Here is a 16,453-nt window from a genome sequence, read left to right on the forward strand (position 1 = left end):
TCTCTGTAGTTAATTAATTAAAAGAGGAGAGCATAGCTGCAATATGATGCATACACATCCAGTCTGAGTCATTGGTGCTCTTCTATTGACCCCATGTGCCTATACTCTCCAATGGGTTAGTGACAGAATGCTAACAATGAGGAAAAGCAGGAACTTCCAAGAAATCCTGACTCATTTTTCATCCCATTAAGTTAGTCACAAGCAGACATTCCGTGGAGAGATTTTGGATCAATGCATCTTCTCAATAGATCAGGCTGATGGAATATTAAACTCTCATTGCATTTTACAGACAATGAAATGCAACTGAAAGCAAAAATATTTCAAGAACAGGTTACTTGGGAAATGTTTTTGTGAGCTGTATGTCATAACAAAAACACAGTCTTTAAAAATAGCTAAGATGTGAATCCTTGCTTTACATTTTTAAAAACAAATTATGAAAGCAAGCTTTTCTTCAGGTAAAAAGAACTTGTTCTAACATTGAACCCTATAAAATTAGTTCTTTGCACAAGGAAAAGAAGAATACTTAGAGGAAAGAATTATTATTAAAGCCAAACTATAGAAAACCAAGGAGGGAAGGCAGCATGGTTGTAGCCTGATCTCATCAGATCTCAGAAGCTAAACAGGGTAAGTACTTAGAAGGAATACCACAGACCATCTTTCCAACCTGGTCACAGTCTTGCACCACCACCCCCAGTCTTGATACAGAAGTCCCCTAGTCTTGTACACATTTCAGGCTGACTGTTTCATTGACTATCCTGCAGCCTGGGAGGATCTCCAAGCCTCCTATTGGCCAGTCTCCTCAAATGCTTGGAGAAGGATTTTAGGGTGGCAGAACAGAAAATTAAAACATTCATCTTATATCCTTTGATGGCTGGGACAAATGGAGAACAAAAGCCCCAGAGCCTATTCCATTCCCAGCCTATCTGCCAGTTTATATCTGTCTCTTTCCCCTCCTGGATGGGCTTTAAAATTTAATGCCCCCCCCCATCTCACAAACAAGCCTGTGTTATTCAAAGGCACATTTCAACTTCTCATAACATACATGTCTACCTATCCAAGAGAGAAGATAGGGATAGAAAGGCAAACTTGTCAGGCAGAAACTTCACAGGCATCCAAACTTAAACTTCATGCATTCCAAATATAAAATGTTCAGAAACATTTAGATATGAGTGCAACTCTCAAGACTGCACTCAAATGTTTCCAAAGAAAGTACTGGCATATACATTTTGACACACCTATTTCAGAAGCAGCAATGAGGTAGGGGCTAAACTTAATACTAGCAGCCTCCACCCCCCCCCACAAATGTAGATTGTATTTTTTTATTATGTTTTAAGTTCCAGTGACAGAAATAGATTCAGAAATGTCTTTTTATCATCAAAATACTTATGCTATGGGATGGTTCAGATGCTCCAAAGTAGCTGTTTTGTTTTCTTATATGCAGCTATGGTACCTTATGACTAACTAGCTACATAAATGAGACAGTTGTCATCGATTTCAATCGTTATGATCAGAAAATAACAATGGACCCAGTTCACAAAAGCATTATTTTCAGACCCAGGAAGAGACTGGAAGCAAAAGAAAAAATATGAATTACTTACAGTGGTATTCTAAGCAGAGTTATACCCTTTTAAAGACCACAGAAGTCTGTAGACTTAGAAGGATACAGCTGTTTCACAATGTTAAACACCTGAATTGACCCTGAATATTTTGTAAGGTGTTGTGGGTGGGCTTTTTAAAAATGGAAATATCTAAATATTTGGATATTGTACTTACCTTCTCCATCAAAAACAGGTTGGGTCTCCATGGTAGGTGTTGGCTTCGAACCATCATCTGAATTGAGAGTTAAAAAGAATCGAAAAGAAACTACCATTATTGAGGTAAATACTATCTACTCTCCAGTACTGTTGAATGATTGGGAGTTTTACATGGCCCGGCCAAGTCCATGAGAAAGAAGAACAAAGACATATAGGGAAAAAAGAAGGATCAGAAAATAACAACAAAGGTGCTTTATGAAATGTGCTTTTTAGAATTAGGAAATCTTTGCTATCTCCTATCATCACATTACAACTCCCCACCCCCAACAAACATTCCACTTTTCCTGAAGTAAAGATGTCATGGATCTGCACAACAGAGAGAGGTAGGGAATGACCATTTTTAAGATCAGCTGGACATATCTTGGACAGTATGGCCTGATTCATAGAACCATTTTTAATGTGGCTGTTACATGTCTTTTAGATATAGTAACCAGTCTTATGGACAGGTGGCCCATTCCACATTTTGAAACATTTTTGGGGATGAGCTCTCTCTGCATTTGTTACTATATACACAGAGCCAGTCACTTAACTATTCCAAAAAGTGAATTAATGGGTACCGCAGTACAATGTTACCATGTAAACAATTAATAAATGATGATGATGCATGTAAATAATGGTTTGCACCTAATGCTTCTGTTCTACTGAATAGGGACCTTTCTGCTGATGTGAGGAGCCTCTTCCACTGCCAGAAAGCCCAAAAGAATGGAGCTGATGGAGACAAGCCAGCGGTTGTTAGAACTAGAACAAGAATCTGGTTGAAAACTACAAAATCCCTTCAAGTCTCTTTGTTAGATTTCATTGGAAGACAGTATTTTTTTAAACTTACCCACAAGGAATTTGGCATCACTCTCTGTTATAGAGGCATTAGGCCACAATACTCACAATAATATACTATTTCTAATATTTACATGGCTACATCTAACATCAACCTAGTTTTAGCAAAAGAATGAACAAAAAAAAGCTCTCTTATTGCCTTCCCTTATCCAGAAATTCTCCATTCCCAGAGGAAAAAAATAGAACATTTCTCATTACAGCTTGACCCAAATGAAATCCTTAACAAATGTAAACCTCATGAAAAATAATCAGTATTGAAATCTGGCCACAGGATGAAGGACATGGGGCAAATTCATGCTTTCCTTGTGAAATCTTCTCCTTCATTCCATGGATGCTTAGACTTTAAAGTCTGGTTCATTGCAGGGAGAGTTCCATGCCACAAGCATTTGGATTTAGGGTTTGCTCCAGAGTGCTCCAGAGCACTCAGTCTCATATGTGCATCCCTGCATATACGGTTGCTGTTAATGAAATCATGTTCAAGAAGAATGAAAAAAATATCATGGGCAAAACAAAACAAAACTGGAGAACCATTGATTGGTTAGAATATCAGAGTGGATGTTTACTGCACACTGTGGCTTTAAAGACATTGTCACAGTTTTTGTGTCCTCATGCCCTGGCACAAAATATACACAAAGAAATATCAGTCACAAAACCATTATGGATTATAATGAATGATAGGCAGCATTTATAAACAAAAACCCTGTCCAATTATCATAAACTGGTAACTATCTACATGCTGCTAATCCTAAAAAACTGTTTCCACATATAGAAATCTAGCATCCTTGTTCCATTCAAAAACCAAAATTTCCCATGAACGGAGCAGGAAAGAGATAAAAAAAGAAAGGTGACTAAAGAAACATATTATTTAAAAGTCAATGTGGTGAGGGATGTGTAGTTGGGGTCAGTGTTTCTATGACTGTAAGCTTTAATTATTTGTGGTGTTTATTAAATAATGACTGTTCACATTTTAGTCCTAAGACCAAGGCTGGTGCTGGCATAGTTAGTCTGGGGAAAAAAAGGAAAAAAGATTGATGTGCATAGCAACTGGAGTCCATAGTGACACCAATCACGGTACAGCAATCCTGTATGGAAGCCGGGGATGTGCACCTCAGAAAATCAGTATTTTTTTGATCCAGATATCAGGGAGTCACAAAATATTGGTATTTCCAGTTATCAAAGATCCAAATAACAAACTGGTATTTGGAATCAGGTTCCCCCCCCCCAAAGATTCCAATATTATTCAGCTCCATTATTCCTTATGAGGAATCTTTCCGGAGGACTGGAGGAGCTGTTGTTGTTGTTGTTGTTTGAGCAAATGGCACCAAAATTGCAACAGAACTGCTGGTGCCCATCCATTAAATAACCCCAATTTTCAAGTGAACTGGACCTATTGGACCTATGGGCCCCAGAACAAGGCACCCAAGCCATCCTCCATTGTTTTCTATGTAGGAGGAATTCTGTGCTTTCTCCAGGGGAATGAATAGCCAAATACATGAGAGCAAGCACAGCAACAACTGGCTAAAAGCCTCTAAAAGCATAAAGAACCAACAAGCCCAAAGAACCAATGCAGAACCAGGGAATCCCAGCAGAAGTGCAGGACAATACAGCAAACCTAACAAAACAAATGTACAACCTGGGAATCCAAGCCAATATCAAACAACAGAATCCTCCAAGCCAAACCTAGTAGGAATTCTATTGCACACCCAACAAATGTGAAATTAGAGAGAAATCCAAGGCAATGTCCAAACAGAGACTCCACTGCAAACTACAAACCCAACACAAACCAATTCAAGAAAATAACACACTGTTGCAAGACCAACAAAAACAATTTCAAATGACAGAATCAAAGTCAAACCAACACAGCAAGCAATACCAAGCCCTGGTAAAACAGACACACAGTGAAATCAAAGGGGAAAAAATCCTGGGGGTGTTAAAATGCTGGCTCCTGATATTCCCAGTTACTCCCAAATATTTCTGGGATTTTTTTGGGACCTATTTCCTAGTATCCCAGAAAATCCCGGATACCATCCGGATACCTGAATATATCCAGAAAATGCCAATATGATATTTTCAGATGTATATTTGAACTGGATAGATCCAAATGCACATCCCTAATGGAAGCAGCAAAACAAACACTGTGCTGCTGGCACATCTCCCTGGCATCAACCTGCCCCATCCATACAGAGAACACAACAAGGGGAAAAGCAAAAAAAACAAAGCAACTTCCACTGTAAAAAGACTGTGGCATCCCAGTACAAGCAGCCCTATAACTACCCACTCCAGGAAGCTCTGCAGATGTGGGTTCAACTATCATCCTTCAAGGAAAAGAAGGACCACTCAAACCATACCACTCAGGTACCTTCACAGCTCACTAAGCAAACAAAACCCCAGCAGAAAACTCATGCCCTCTCCCAGGCGAAGATTCGCATGTCAGGGGGAATAATCCCCCGAGGAACAGCTTTTTGCAAGGCAAGAGGGACAGAGACACTAGGACAGCTACAAAAGTACACAACAGCACAGTCCTAGAAGGCATTCCTGTCATTCCTGTAACAGTTCACTTGGGGAAAACAAGTTGATCACCAGCAAAATAGGAAGAGGATAAGAAGAAAAGATTAGAGCTCACACTTCAGAGACACACTGCAGAACATTCCTCTAACTCACATCCAACTAGACAAATTTTTAAAAGATTAATCATAGAATATTTGGAATTCTTTGTTGGCCCTGGTGTCAAAACTAGTCATGGAGACCAGGGCAGGAAAGGCTACAGAGAAAGGAATAATGTTGTGGAAAAGCATAGGTTTAGCTCATGATGAAATGACACATTACCCAAGTATCTGTAAGAATTGTCTATTTTGTGAATGTTGAGTCTACACTCTGTGAATGCTCAAGGTTAAGCTCAAACCGCACTGACAAGCAGTCTGGTCAAAAGACAGCACCAATTCTTCCCCTTCCCAATTTCTCTAATTTCTAGACTTCAGGGCAATAAAGCCATTTTGTATGATAATGAAGGCAACCCAAGAGATAGGACATGGGCTGAGTGCTCTACTTAGTGGAATTACTTTTCCCTTCCTGGTGAATTTACATTATGAGGGATTTTGGTAGTCAGGGGGTAAAAGAAGACCTCTCTGGAGGGAAGCAGACATGGTTTAGAGAGATTTTTGTAAACAAATAAGCAATATGTTCACTCGCACCTTCGTAATAACCAGTGGTTTATAAAACATAAAAAACATTTTCACTGCTCTGTTAGGTCCTACTGAATAAAATTTTCCACAATATCTATTAAAGGGCACACTGTTCTGTTAGATGTATCTCCCAGCAATTCACCTGAGAAGTGAAAAGGAGAAAATGATAGAAAATGAGCGGCAAAACCAGTCCAAATTTTTAAAATGTTACCTACATTCTTCATCTTCCTCAAAGAAAAAACTTCCATCCACAAGCTCTATAATAATTTAATACAAATTACTTCAAAGACATTTAAGAGAATTACAGATACAGTCCTACTTCAGCTAAACAGAATTGCCAGTTGCACAAGGTCAAAGTTATATGAGACTGCAGGGAGAGGAGATTCTGGGTTTTGAAAGGTTTGCTTTAAAAGGGATACACTTTTGAATTAATACCACTCGTTGTATCAGAACGCATCAATTTTAGGCTCTGCTAGAATCCAAAGGCTCTAATATTCAAGGTACCTGACATTCAAACCCTAAACAGAAAATTGCACTTTTGAAATAAAACAGTAACTTGGTTCTTTACAAAAGTTACCAATGCTAATTGCAACAATATGCTGTAAGGATCATCACCCAAGTTGAAAGCAGTCACTTCCATTAACTTTCTGGAACTCATTAGTCCCTCTCCCTTTCCCCGGGCCCCCAATATCTCCCTTGCAGGTGCATCAATTTGTGTGGGGGAGGGAGGGGAGAGAATCCCTCATGCCTTGAAGAATTTGTCATCCAGCATAGCCAGCCAGCGTGCTTCTGCAGCAGACAGTGCAATTCTTTAGCATGCAAGAAAGGCTGTCCAATGCAGAGACAGCTGGAAGTCACTTCGACCCCCGATGACACGATTCAAAGCCTCTTCTGTTTGGCTTTTTGATTCCTGATTGACACATTCACTGCCGGCTGGAGATAAATGCCATTGTGAGGACAATGTTGATCCGCTCCAGCTATTCCAATGAAGGACTTTTAAAAATAATAATAAACAAAACAAAAATGGTGTCTGAATAGAGCTTGAGATAGACAGAGAGGGAGCATAGTAGCTTTAAAGAGGTTGGCAAGTCGATTGAAGAGTTAATTGTCTGGGTGTACAATGAGTTTATTCTGACCACAGACAAAGCGCTCTCTCTTCCTGGTAGCAGTTCTTTAAAAGGGATGTGTCAAAAAGGACCCTCTAGAGCTGCTAGGCTTCTCTTACAAATGGTATTTCTTTGAAAAATTTGACTGTTCGATTCATATATAGAGCACTTTTCTACAACCTACCCAAATCCAATTGCAAACCTTCTATTTAGTTAAGCATTTCTGGATTGCTTCAAATTATCAGTTAGATATCAGGTGTAGTACTAATATGCCTGGGAAAATTTTCTTCTTCCCAGTTTCCTGAACCAAGGTATGTGCACTAAAGAAAATTATTACATATTTCTTCCAAACATTGATCTCACTTTAAATTATGAAGCTAAAAACCCCCAAATGTAATCTTCTGTGAAAACTTCTAATTATAGACATTTTGCGACTGAGTGTGTGTGCCTCTACAAGCACATACACCATCTCTCTAGCTTCTGTCACTTGCCCTACACACCTGCCAATTTCCCTGTATTATTTCATGCAGATGTATAACCAGTCTAGTTAGTATCTGTGCTGCATATGCCTGTGCTACAAATGCCTTAAAGTGACTTTGATTTCAGTCAACATCTAATGCACACTCAAAGAATTGTTCATTAGAAGCATCAAAATTGCATCTTTCAGTTTGGAATGTACTCTGCTAGTTCTCCTAATGGTATATTGACAGAAAAGGGTATTGGTAGGGTTACTGCAAAAACCAATTGTGTGTGTCCTTTCCTAATTAATTAGGCAGGCCCATATAGGCAGATGAGCTTGCAAGTAGTAGTAGAAAGATGTGTCATTTTTACTAACTTAAGCAGAGAACAAACATCTCTATGTTAGGCATGCTGATTCAGCAGAGACCTGAACTATCCTTCTGCTGAATCCCCTGAGTCCAAATAGCCGGGTCAGCACAGTTTATGTGAGAGACTGCTGAAGAACTGCTGCACAAAACTGCTGCACACCCTACCCTACCTTATCTTTATTAATGAAGAGAGAGACACTGTTTCAGCAATGCCACTCTCCCCAAAACAAGATTATTTTCAGATTGTTAGAACTATTCCAATTGAAAATTATATGATGGGATTTAAGGAAAAGCTTTCTTCTTGAACATAAGTAATAACTAAAAGTAGCATAAATAAGGGGGGGTTAAGTTAGATATTTAAACCCAGATTTTTAAAATCCTCCGTAGGTACCCAAAGTGATTTACGACATAATTTCCCTTCCTCCATTTTATCCTCACAACAACCTCTATAAGGAGTGCCTAGCCCCAGATTAACCCACAATCTTCCATGGTAGTAGACTTTGGCCTCCTAGAGATCCTAGTCCCGTGTTGGCGAACCTATGGCACGCGTGTCACAAGAGGTAAGTTGAGCCCTCTCTGTGGGCACGCGAGGAGCAGGGGCAAGCTGCTCCCTCTCTCTCCCTGTCGGCCCCCGCCCATCTTCAGTTTGGACGGGGAGCTCAGCTGTTTGTCGGGGGCCCGCCTGTCTTCAGTTTGGGGGCCCCGCCCGTCTTCAGTTTCTTCCATTCTGCTTTCCTAGGTAGGTATTACCACATTGATTGCTCTGCCTTTTTTCTTTTTATCCCTGCTTACTCTGTCAGCTTCTCATCATCCCTTACCATTCAACTGACTCTCTTCACCCCATTCCAACTGCCTTTTCAAACATCAACATTGTTTTTCCCCCTTACAGAATGTTAAGTGCCATGCTGACTCACCTATATATCTAATTCTGAACTTGGTCTCAGGGTGCAGCTGTTTTAAAAAGGCCCTTTACAGAGACAACAAGGTACTAACGTCTCAACTGAACCCTCCCCTCCACACCAGGTACAATTATCTCCTGGCAAGGAAAGAAGACAGAAAAAGATTTGTCTACCAGGAACAATAGCCACCCAGTTGGGGAGGACATTTTTAATTGGGAAAATGAAGAAAGTTACTATCCTCCCAGCCCAGTGTGGTCTGTCCCTATGGCTGCATTTTAGGGTGAAAAAACCATGTGGAGATCTCGTAATGGATCTTTAGCCTAATGTGTGGTTTGGCCTTTAGTCCTCTTGGTTTCAGTCTGAGAGCTAAATAGAAGAAAATACTTTTCTCCCCTTGAAATCTATGGAATTCAGAAGTACTTGAGGAGCTGGGGGTGGGGGACATGTTTCAACGGTAGAACACCTGCTTTGCAGTGAGTAGACAGTACTGATCTTGATAGACAAAGGTCCATGAAGCTTCAGGTGTCCCATGTGGCTGGTACTACAGTGGCTTTGTTCTCAGACGTGGGCCATATCTTTGACCCTCCTGTCATGCCAGGATGTATCTCTGTCTGTCTACCTAGCTTCCCCCAAGCCTCATTTCTAGAAGAAATTTCCAACTCTATGATTCTATGATCATAGAGGAGTCTTCCTTGCCCTTAGCCAGCCCAGCTTTAAGCCTCTTATTTATGCAAATTCCCCAAGAAGGGAATATCAATCAAAATATGTGAATGTATGAGTTGTTTTTTCTAAACTAAAACCTCAGTATTCAGGTTAAATTGCCGTATTGGCACTTGGCGATAAATTGGCGATAAATTAGTGCGTTTTGGGTTGCAGTTTGGGCACTCAGTCTCTAAAAGGTTCGCCATCACTGTCCTAGTCCAACATTCTAACCATTAAGCAATGCTGACTGTCTTGGAGTCTCGCTTTCTTACAAAATTCGTCTTGAGAGAGGAATTCTTCATCATGTTAAAGCAGATACTACCAGGTACATTAAATTTGTATTTGAAGATAATAAAAAGTAAACATATATCCCAGCAATATTGCTGCATTTGCCATCCATGATATAAAACCTCTCTGAAGTCAGGCTGCTAATTCAGGCTATGAAGTTGTATCAGCTTTTGCTGTTGTGGCAAACTGAAAAGTTTTCCCCTTCTTTAAAAAAAAATCCTGTTTAGCCATGAGATCATCCATATGGAGCATATTGTGGCCAGGGTAGTGTAGTGGTTGCATGGTGTAGTGGTTAAGAGTGGTGGTTTGGAGCAGTGGACTCTGATCTGGAGAACTGGATTTGTTTCCTTACTCCAACACACAAAGCCAGATGGTGACCTTGGGCTAGTCACACTCTCTCAGCCCCACCTACCTCACAGGGTGTCTATTGTGGGGAGGGGAAGGGAAGGTGATTGTAAGCCAGTTTGATTCTTCCTTAAGTGGTAGAGAAAGCGGGCATATAAAAACCAACTCTTTTTCTTCTTTCAAAACATCCACTGTTCCCTGCAAACCACACATGCTGGAAAGGAATCTGTGCCAATGCTCTACCTTTTCTGAAGGGCAGGAGGAAATGCTAGAGGCATCTTCTTTGGTGGCACCTTGCCTTTAGAATGTCCTACCCCTGAAGGCTCACCTGGTGCCCATCATATAGTCTTTTAGGCAACAGGCCAAACATTTTTTTACCTAGGCTTTAACTAAGGGGTTATATCTTTTTAGCTGAATGCTCTGCTACTGATCTGAGGTCTGTTTATAGATATTTTAAGCTGTTGAATAGTTGTTTTATGCAGGTTCTATGCCCCTGGGTTGTTTTTAATGTCTTAGTTGTTTTTATATTGATAATTTATGTAATTTTTATGATTTATGGGGAAGGTTACTTGTGAGTCACCTTGAGAAGGACTCTAGGAAGGCAGCATATAAATTCTCTAAATGAATGAATGGAGGGATGGAGCGAATGTCGGCTGTGCTGTCTTCTCAGACCAAGGCATGTGGTCGCAGCCTTGTATCTTCCATAGCTCACTACCTCAAACAATACCTTCTGAGCCAGCTTCCAGTTTCTCTAAAGAAATGGGAATATGAGAAAGTTTCCATGCTATGGAGGGATTTTTGTGAGGTCAGAGCTGTTTCTCTCCAATACATTCTGTTCCTCAATTTCTCTCTTTCAGCAACAAATTAAAGAAAGACTTTGGTGGCAAAACTGGTTGATATATGTGAAGTGTGCTAGACACTACAGAGACACCGTTCAAAAACTAAAGGATAAGAATTATACAGATCATGTCTGTGGAAAATGTTTAAACATACCTAGTGAGGTAAAAAGGGTTTCCCATTTCTTCTTGAAAATAGCAGTGCAGTGAAAAGGTGGGCTTAAGCACAGCCTCTTTGCCTGTTAGAACAGGATTCTGAATTAATACCTCTCTTTTTAAAAAGTCTCATGTTCTTATATTTTTATGTGGGTTTCAGAATTTTACATGCAGTTAAAGGCACCTTAGAGAACACCCCATGCCTTTAAGCTACTCTCGCCTCAGCCCAACAGTCTCTTTCTGAAGTAAAGTCTCTCCATAAAATCTCCCTCACATCTTCAAGGCCTTGGGTTGCAGAGTGGGGGTGGGGAGAGCAGCCAGTTTCCCAGATCAATGGCCATTTGAAATTCAGCCATATGGTTGAAGCCCTACAGCTGCATGTGTTAATTACCACACGTGCCCCCTGTAAAGCAGTCTGTTAAACACAAAAAGAAAAACAGGAGAGAGAAAAGGCTGTTCCAGAGGTTTAAGTAAATAGTCCAATTTTTTTTGCCTAATTCCTCCCAGACACACGGACACACAAACTGCCTTCCTTCTGACACCTGCATGCTTAAGAGCCATAATACCCTCTTTACATCTCCAGCCATGTGTGGTGAACCTAGGCAAAACCACTGCAAAGTGTACTTTCTCTTCTCAACCCTTTTCTCCCTCCCTCCCGCTGCCTTTAGAGACCTATTTCTGGCTGACAACCAGACTGAATTTGGGGGCTTACAATATGCCTTTTCATGTCCTCAGAGAAGAGAATGGGACATTTCATCAATTAGGTCTGTGTTGCTTGTGAGGGGAGACAGAAAGGGCAGGTTCACAAAAACACAGCATTGCCTTCTCGTTTTTGACAGGGGTTTTTTTTGTAGATGGAAACTGGGTGGAATCCACCAATTTCAACTGAAGATATGTCTGGTTGTCACAGGTATAAATGGAATATAATCAATCTAACAACGCCACGACAAAAACTATAACTAAAGGAAACTGTCACTGTTGAATTCAGTAAGGAAAGAAAGTGAAAAATTCACAAGGACAGAACATATCCCTAGAAGTCATCACATATCATATACGTAATCATTTCTGGAAGACAGTTGTAAAGAAACAAGTTACCATCACTCCATTTTTCTGTAGAAATTAAGATGAGTAAACTCTCAGTTAAATGTGGTTGCCAGTTATAGATAACATAACCCCCTCCAAGAAGAACTGTCCAATCAAACTAAGTCAGCTGCTTTTCCAAACACACATGCGTATAATGTATGTATTTATGCTGTCACCAATTTTCTATCAGCATTCCTATTCGCAAAACAGATGCCAGGCTCACAGATCTTCCTAGGCAGTCACCACTTCCTGAACCAAAGAATCTGTTCCTCTAGCTCACTAATGAACCCAACACTTGTACAATGCTTGATGCGGTTTTTTAAGTCATCAGATTTCAAATTTTTAAAAAACCTGTTTACTCAAATCTCAGCCCAGTATACTCTTTTCTGGCAGATCAGAGGGAGGTTTGGTCCTCTCTTTACTGTGCAGGTGGTTTTCTCCATCTAACAAAATGTAAAGAACAGAGAATTCTTTTTCAGTGTTTATCTGGGGGCCTTAAAAAATAACATTAGATCAGCCCCACATTAATATTTTCATAAATGAGTGTTGACTTCTTATTGCAGTTCACCACCACAACAAAAGCTTGACAGAAAGAGGTACAAATGATTACCGTTCCCAGGCATTAGGATGGTTCCACAAGGCAACCTTTTTTGCACTGAGGAGCCCTGTGGCGCAGAGTGTTAAGCTGCAGTACTGCAGTCAAAAGCTCTGCTCACAACGATCCCAACGGAAGTCGGTTTCAGGTAGCCGGCTCAAGGTTGACTCAGCCTTCCATCCTTCCGAGGTCAGTAAAAGCTTGCTGGGGGTAAAGGGAAGATGACTGGGGAAGGCGCTGGCAAACCACCCCGCAAACAAAAAGTCTGCCTTGGAAATGTCGGGATGTGATGTCACCCCATGGGTCAGAAATGACCTGGTGCTTGCGCAGGAGACCTTTACCTTTTTACATCCCCCCTTAAAAATCTGCATAGAAGACCAAGAACCTACTATATGCCATCTCAGAAGTCTTTCAACAAAGCCCCTGTTTTCCCTGCCTAATAAAGTACTTCTTCCTAATGGCTGCATTTCTGTTCCGGCACTCATGGATAAAATGGGGTGGGTGTTTAAGTCCTTTTTTTTTAACTTGGTAGCAAGCCAAAGTCACTATTCATATATATATATATTTAAGTATGTCCATAACCCTTCCTGGCTTATACTAGCAAGTGAGGACAAATAGTTCAGTAGCATCTTAAAGGCTAACGTTTATTCTGACATGACTTTTCATGGACGAGAGGACATTTTTGTCAAATGCATAAACTTTCTTTCTAACTGAGATTGCTAGCAAATTTGCTTAAAAGAAGAAAAGTGGGTGATCTTACTCTGGCATTTAAGTCCAACTGAGGAAGGAATTATCACATTTCTGTTCAACAAACCATTCCCTTTGTGAAGGATTCTCCACTGACTCTGGAACTTTTGGAATTTGCTTACTACAAAAAGAAGGATTGCTAGATTCCAACTGAACTAACAGTGGATGATTTTGTGCCAAAGGCAAACACCTGTTTCTCCCCACCCTCTTTAAAAAAAACAACCCATTCTGAATATGTTGTGCCAGATCCATGGTCTAGAAATCAAGAAATTTTAATTCAAAGGAATGTGAACTTCCTTTGTGAGAGACTATACAATTAATCTGCTCACATAAACCTCTCCTGATTCCCTAAGGGAAAAAAGAAATTAATATTAGTCACATTTCAAAATATTAGACTTAATTGAGGTAGGAAAAAGATGAAATACGTATCTAAAATGCTACATCCAGTCAAGAGCAAAAGTTCAATATCTGGCAACTCTGGAGCTGAGATGTAGATAATGCTCAAAAGAGGCAAGTCATGTAGATAAAGCTCAAAAGAGACAGTCAAGAAATATCAATGGCTAGAGCAGAACCAATATAAACAGCAAATGGCAGCAAAGATCCATTGTAAAATATGAGGTAAGATGCATGTAGAGAGCCCCATGGTGCAGAGTGGTAAGCTGCAGTACTGCAGTTAAAAGCTCTGCTCACGACCAGAGTTCGATCCTGATGGAAGTCAGTTTCAGGTAGCCGGCTCAAGGTTGACTCAGCCTTCCATTCTTCCGAGGTTGGTAAAATGAGTACCCAAGCTTTCTGGGGGTAAAGTGTAGATGACTGGGGAAGGCAATGGCAAACCATCTCATAAAACATAGTCTGCCTAGTAAACGTTGGGATGTGACGTCATCCCATGGGTCAGTAATGACCCGGTACTTGCACAGGGGACTATGTAAGATCTATGTAAGATAGAAAATTAATCACACTGGACTGGATCTGATTATCTATTTGGCTAGGTGCCTTTACAAGGAGTCTTCTGCCAGCCTGGCACAAGGAGCCTTCCTCTGCCACAGCAATGCTGACTGCTCCTGGCATCAGTAGAAAACTCGGTCATTAGCAGAACACAGGTTTTGGATCCATCAGAGTGAGCTGTGATATGGAGGCAATGGGAGGTTGAATTATTTCACAGGTAAGAAATAGGGCAATAGAAGGGCAGGATGAGATTGGAAGAACTACATATTCAAGACAAGCTTAGTGGGTTCAAAGCAGATCACCCTGAGAGCAACTCTAACATTCAAGACAACGCAGCTATTTTTATCATTTCTATCCCATATTGGGTATTTTAATACATTTAATGTTTTAGTAAACAACAATCAAGAAACTTAAGGTCAGTGCTGCCAAAGGCAAGGGCATACAGGTAGCAGCTACCTTAGTAGGTTTATTGAGTGGAGGAAAGAATCTTTTCTCTTTTGGCTGGTCTCCAAACTGCACAAGGAGCAGAATCTTATGCAACATTATTTAAGGAATGGGAACAGCCAGTGTGGGTGACTTCAGCTCTTGCTTGCTTATATCCTTTTCATGTTAAATTAGAAGAATATACTACCTTGATTTTGAAAAGGCAAACTAGTTTATGAGGAATACTGAAAAGGGGAAAAACACATTCCTGCAGTGCGACAATTTTCTTCCAAGACCACTAGCATGGCAAATAAATGGGAAAGTTCAACAAAAGGGCAGTGCCACAAGGATGGAGACAGACATAAAAATATTGTCAAGCTTCAGTCAATTCACCATTCAGCACATGGCAACAAAGAGCTGAGGTGATCTGCTTTACATCAACCACATATGAGAAGGATTAAAGGTCATAAGTGGTTAATCCAAGAGCTGAATGAGCAAGAGGTTCTATAAACTTCAAGTGTTATTCTCACTTTCAAGGTGATGTACAGAGTTGAAGAAATATTGCTAAAAAGGCAAACCAGCTATACATTTTAGACAAGCCAAAAGGCTGATACAAGAATCCATTTTGGAACAGATAAATTCCGCATCTTTGCAGCAATGAGATCTATACAGTATTTGGCTTAGGAAAAGGGGAATGGATTTTTCTCTGTTGCATAATAAAGATGCTCTGTGAGAAAAGAGAATTAACAATGAATTGGAAGACTTATGGTCTAGCATTGCATTTTCCTCAGCAACTCATCAACAGCCTTTCTTCTTCGAGCCTTAAAAGCCCCTCCACTAAGGAGAACAAAATAATTGGTCTGGGCATAGATGGGCCTTCCTTCCCAAACTAATGTATGTTTCCTGCTGCAAGGCAAGCTTTCCTGCTCCAAGCCCTCACTCCTCTATTGCTACATATACCGCGCTCTAACAGTAGTGCAGACTTTTGACATACACACGCACACCATGCTGTGGAATCATTTCATGCCCTAATTAATCATTTATTCAATAGCCCGTTTTTAAGCCAATTAGACTTTGGGTTTTTACCAATTAGACTTTGGGATTAAGATTTTCACACTTTGGTTTTAAACTCTGAGCAAGGAGAGGGATGGCTTCATGTCTGCCAAAAGACACAGTTAATCAGCACTCTGCAGAGCCAGCTTCTGCTGGAAACAGGTTGGTCCTGAGCTCAGTTCACTTTGTAGATAAAAAATGGGCTGTGCACTTGGTTTCATATATGGTGGCCAACACATGGACACATGAACACATGAAGCTGCCTTATACTGAATCAGACTCTTGGTCCATCAAAGTCAGTCTGTCTACTCTGACCAGCAATGGCTCTCCAGGGTCTCAGGAAGAGGTCTTTCACATCACCTACTTGCCTAGTCCCTTTCACTGGAGATGCTGGGGATTGAACCTGGGACCTTCTGCATGCCAAGCAGATGCTCTACCACTGAGCCACAGCCCCTCCCCTAGTGAATGGCCTAGAGTCCCTTTCCTGGGATACTACAGTTCCATACATTTACCAAGCGTATTTTGTGAGGGGGGAAATACAGAGGTGAAGCTACATCAAATGTCACTATGTGGTTTATTCAAACTGAAGCAGATCTTGCTTCCCTGCCAATCATCACA

At 40.6% G+C, this 16,453-nt stretch overlaps 1 protein-coding gene across 2 annotated transcripts in view; it reads right to left on the reverse strand.

The window, feature by feature from the left end:
• The window catches only part of SMOC1 (SPARC related modular calcium binding 1), a 74,800-nt gene that overhangs the window by 39,419 nt on the left and 18,928 nt on the right, over positions 1 to 16,453 (reverse strand). The window contains exon 5 of one of the 2 annotated variants that reach the window (XM_056852108.1): positions 1,774 to 1,830. In XM_056852108.1, coding sequence (XP_056708086.1) covers positions 1,774 to 1,830 — 57 coding nt within the window. Of the gene's footprint in view, positions 1 to 1,773; positions 1,864 to 16,453 lie in introns of both variants that reach the window. The other variant, XM_056852107.1, reaches the window with a different exon arrangement.

The sequence above is a fragment of the Euleptes europaea genome, chromosome 6 (genome assembly GCF_029931775.1).
Source record: "Euleptes europaea isolate rEulEur1 chromosome 6, rEulEur1.hap1, whole genome shotgun sequence".
Classification (NCBI taxonomy): Eukaryota; Metazoa; Chordata; class Lepidosauria; order Squamata; family Sphaerodactylidae; genus Euleptes; species Euleptes europaea.